Raw genomic sequence first — 4,093 nt, forward strand, 5'->3', positions numbered from 1 at the left:
AGAGGTCCATAGCAGCGCAGTGGGTCAGTGACAGCGCAGAGGTCCATAGCAGCGCAGTGGGTCAGTGACAGCGCAGACGTCCATAGCAGCGCAGTGGGTCAGTGACAGCGCAGAGAGGTCCATAGCAGCGCAGTGGGGTCAGCACCTCTGTAGTGATCATGTCTGATTAGAAATGATGAGGACTCGGGACAATGTCCTGATCTCAGCACTTGCACCCATGGGGGGGAGGAGGGCGCCTGTCCTCAGCTGGCAGGCAGCGTTACCTGTTCAGCACTAGCCTGCACACAGAAAACCAGTATGAATGATCAGGATTACAAGCAAGGGGATGCAGCTACACAGCCGAGCAGCAGCGCTTTCCCCGCAGCAGAGGGGGTCGCTGCTCCGGCGGGTGGCCTCAGGCGCCCCTGTGCAGGAGACTCGGGCATGTATCTATTTGCAGGCAGGGCCCAGACAGACAGGCGCTTTATTAAATGCCGGCAGACAGCCAACACCAGGTAGTTCTGCCCCTTTAAGGCGCGCTCCACACACAACCCGAATACGCGCAACCCACAGAGTCGAAACAAAAGATTCTTCATCTGACGTCATGGGGTCTCCACCCACTTACTGACTAGAGTGGGAGGGTCACGGTGTGTGACCAATAGGTGCACTCTATTTCCCACTACGGCTGTGGGCGGAGCTCAGTGATTCTGAGGCGTGGAACGCAGACTTTGCGTTCCACGGGTAGAAGGAGGCCGTGCTGTGCGGCGCGCTCCCGTAGTGCTGCTCTGTCTGGATCGCTTGTGGTCGCGCAGTTAGTGGTCGCTGTGCGCTGGTTACTATGGCGAAGCTGCCGGCCTTCTTTATCGTTACCATCAACGTCCTTCTACTCGGTGGCGGCCCGAGTCTGATTAATGGTGAGTTAAGGGGCTTTGTGCGTCCTAAAGCTAGGGAGTCCGCGAAGACGGGAGGAGGAGAGTGCACACAATGAGGAAAGGGGAGGAGGTTACCTGTACACACAGTGTGCATACATGATTCAGGGCTGGAGAGTATGTACCAGCGTGATGGCCGCTGTACAGAGGAGAACGTGGACGTGACTGATGAGCTCGGGAGGGACTGGTGTGTGTGTATAGGAGGGCTATACTGTGCGGGAGACAGGGAGCGTGCACTGGAGAAAGGGGCAGAAGGCAGTGTGGACCTGGGGGAGGAGAGCCAGTGTGTGGATGGACGGGGGTGGGAAGGAGAGGCAGTGTGGATGCACTGGGTGGGTGGAGGAGAGGCAGTGTGGATGCACTGGGTGGGTGGAGGAGAGGCAGTGTGGATGCACTGGGTGGGTGGAGGAGAGGCAGTGTGGATGCACTGGGTGGGTGGAGGAGAGGCAGTGTGGATGCACTGGGTGGGTGGAGAGAGGCAGTGTGGATGCACTGGGTGGGTGGAGGAGAGGCAGTGTGGATGCACTGGGGGGGGGTGGAGGAGAGGCAGTGTGGATGCACTGTGGGGGTGGAGGAGAGGCAGTGTGGATGCACTGGGGGGGTGGAGGAGAGGCAGTGTGGATGCACTGGGGGGGGTGGAGGAGAGGCAGTGTGGATGCACTGGGGGGTGGAGGAGAGGCAGTGTGGATGCACTGGGGGGGTGGAGGAGAGGCAGTGTGGATGCACTGGGGGGGGTGGAGGAGAGGCAGTGTGGTTTACTAGGGGGGGGGTGGAGGAGAGGCATGTGCGGATGGATGTACTGGGGGGGTGGAGGGAGAGGGCAGTGCAGATGGATGTACTGGGGGGGGGGTGGAGGAGAGGGCAGTGTGGATGGATGTACTGGGGGGGGTGGAGGAGAGGCAGTGTGGATGGATGTACTGGGGGGGTGGAGGAGAGGCAGTGTGGATGGATGTACTGGGGGGGTGGAGGAGAGGCAGTGTGGATGGATGTACTGGGGGGGTGGAGGAGAGGCAGTGTGGATGGATGTACTGGGGGGGTGGAGGAGAGGCAGTGTGGATGGATGTACTGGGGGGGGGTGGAGGAGAGGCAGTGTGGATGGATGTACTGGGGGGGGTGGTGGAGAGGCAGTGTGGATGGATGTACTGGGGGGGTGGAGGAGAGGCAGTGTGGATGGATGTACTGGGGGGGGGTGGAGGAGAGGCAGTGTGGATGGATGTACTGGGGGGGGGGTGGAGGAGAGGCAGTGTGGATGGATGTAATGGGGGGGTGGAGGAGAGGCAGTGTGGATGATGTACTGGGGGGGTGGGAGGAGAGGCAGTGTGGATGGATGTACTGGGGGGGTGGAGGAGAGGCAGTGTGGATGGATGTACTGGGGGGGTGGAGGAGAGGCAGTGTGGATGGATGTACTGGGGGGGGTGGAGGAGAGGCAGTGTGGATGGATGTACTGGGGGGGGTGGAGGAGAGGCAGTGTGGATGGATGTACTGGGGGGGGTGGAGGAGAGGCAGTGTGGATGGATGCACTGGGGGGGGGTGGAGGAGAGGCAGTGTGGATGGATGCACTGGGGGGGTGGAGGAGAGGCAGTGTGGATGGATGCACTGGGGGGGGTGGAGGAGAGGCAGTGTGGATGGATGCACTGGGGGGGGTGGAGGAGAGGCAGTGTGGATGGATGTACTGGGGGGGGGGGTGGAGGAGAGGCAGTGTGGATGGATGTACTGGGGGGGTGGAGGAGAGGCAGTGTGGATGGATGTACTGGGGGGGTGGAGGAGAGGCAGTGTGGATGGATGTACTGGGGGGGGTGGAGGAGAGGCAGTGTGGATGGATGCACTGGGGGGGTGGAGGAGAGGCAGTGTGGATGGATGCACTGGGGGGGGTGGAGGAGAGGCAGTGTGGATGGATGTACTGGGGGGGGTGGAGGAGAGGCAGTGTGGATGGATGCACTGGGGGGGGTGGAGTAGAGGCAGTGTGGATGGATGCACTGGGGGGGGTGGAGTAGAGGCAGTGTGGATGGATGCACTGGGGGGGGGTGGAGTAGAGGCAGTGTGGATAGATGCACTGGGGGGGGTGGAGGAGAGGCAGTGTGGATGGATGTACTTGGGGGGGTGGAGGCGAGGCAGTGTGGATGGCTTGGAAGAGCAGGTGGAGTGGAGGCATCAGCCACAGTGGATGCCATACTGTACAGGGTTGTGAGGAGTGGTTGGTGGCATTGGTGCTGATCGCGGGTACCTGCTAGTAGTATAGGAGCTGTAGCACTGATGGGATGTGTAACTGGTGAATAATTGTACTTCCCTCTGTCTAGTTTTAGAAGTAATAAACAGTTTATCAAAGTAAATGAAAACATGAGGTGAAAAGACTGGACACATCCGCGGGAGTCACAGGGGGTGAATAAAGAGGTGATGATTACACAGCATTACAGTGAAGGGAACTGCTATAGAACAGCTGTGATCGGGGGATTTGAGTTTACATTTATTTAAAAACCCTGTTCCAGTCCTGAAGAGCCGCTTTGTGCTGTACTTTGCAGTCCAACGAATACATTGAGTTGTTTGCAATCTTGTAAACTGCAGATGTCAGTCAGTAGTTAAAATCAATCGAGTGCTATAAGCCGTCTGCGTAGTCCAGGCCGTTGGGTTCTTCTCCTTATCAGATGAAGCATTTGGCTTACAAGAAACTAAAAAATGGATCCAGCCATTAACCCTACCCCAACATTACATGGGGGTGCTGTCGTCTGTTTCTATGTGAAGCATCAGAATGAATCCAAATTATGTATCTAATTTTCAAATCTGAATTGATTATAAAGATTTATTTATTTTCCCTCGTGGTCTGATTTAACTACATGTTCACTTGTGTAGTAAAATGTCCCTTTCCTCATTCTAATGTACATGGCTTAAGCTGGATGTTTGGTGGCCATAACTATATGAAATGTAACAGAAAAGAGACGTTCTTGTGTTTTTACTTGCTTGGATTTTTTTTCGCATTTATTTGAATGGGTGAACAATAGAGAAAAAAAAACGCTGAAAGAATTGACATGCTTCGGGTTTGAAAAAAAATGCTTTGATGGTTCAAGAAACACACTATATATGTATGTATGTATGTATGTATATGTATGTATGTGTGTGTATATGTATGTATGAGGGGCGATCCAAAAGTAATAATCAATAATAACCACAATGAATATATTAAAAAAATA

The 4,093-nt window shown here is 55.5% G+C and overlaps 1 protein-coding gene across 1 annotated transcript in view; it reads left to right on the forward strand.

Moving 5' to 3' along the window:
• Nucleotides 1–722: 722 nt before the first annotated feature.
• Nucleotides 723–4,093, forward strand: part of ACVR1B (activin A receptor type 1B) — a 65,234-nt gene continuing 61,863 nt past the window's right edge. The window contains exon 1 of the mRNA XM_075336902.1: nucleotides 723–893. Within this exon, the coding sequence (XP_075193017.1) occupies nucleotides 818–893 (76 nt within the window). The 5' untranslated portion in view covers nucleotides 723–817. The remainder of the gene's footprint in view (nucleotides 894–4,093) is intronic.

Source organism: Anomaloglossus baeobatrachus, chromosome 2, assembly GCF_048569485.1.
Source record: "Anomaloglossus baeobatrachus isolate aAnoBae1 chromosome 2, aAnoBae1.hap1, whole genome shotgun sequence".
NCBI lineage: Eukaryota > Metazoa > Chordata > Amphibia > Anura > Aromobatidae > Anomaloglossus > Anomaloglossus baeobatrachus.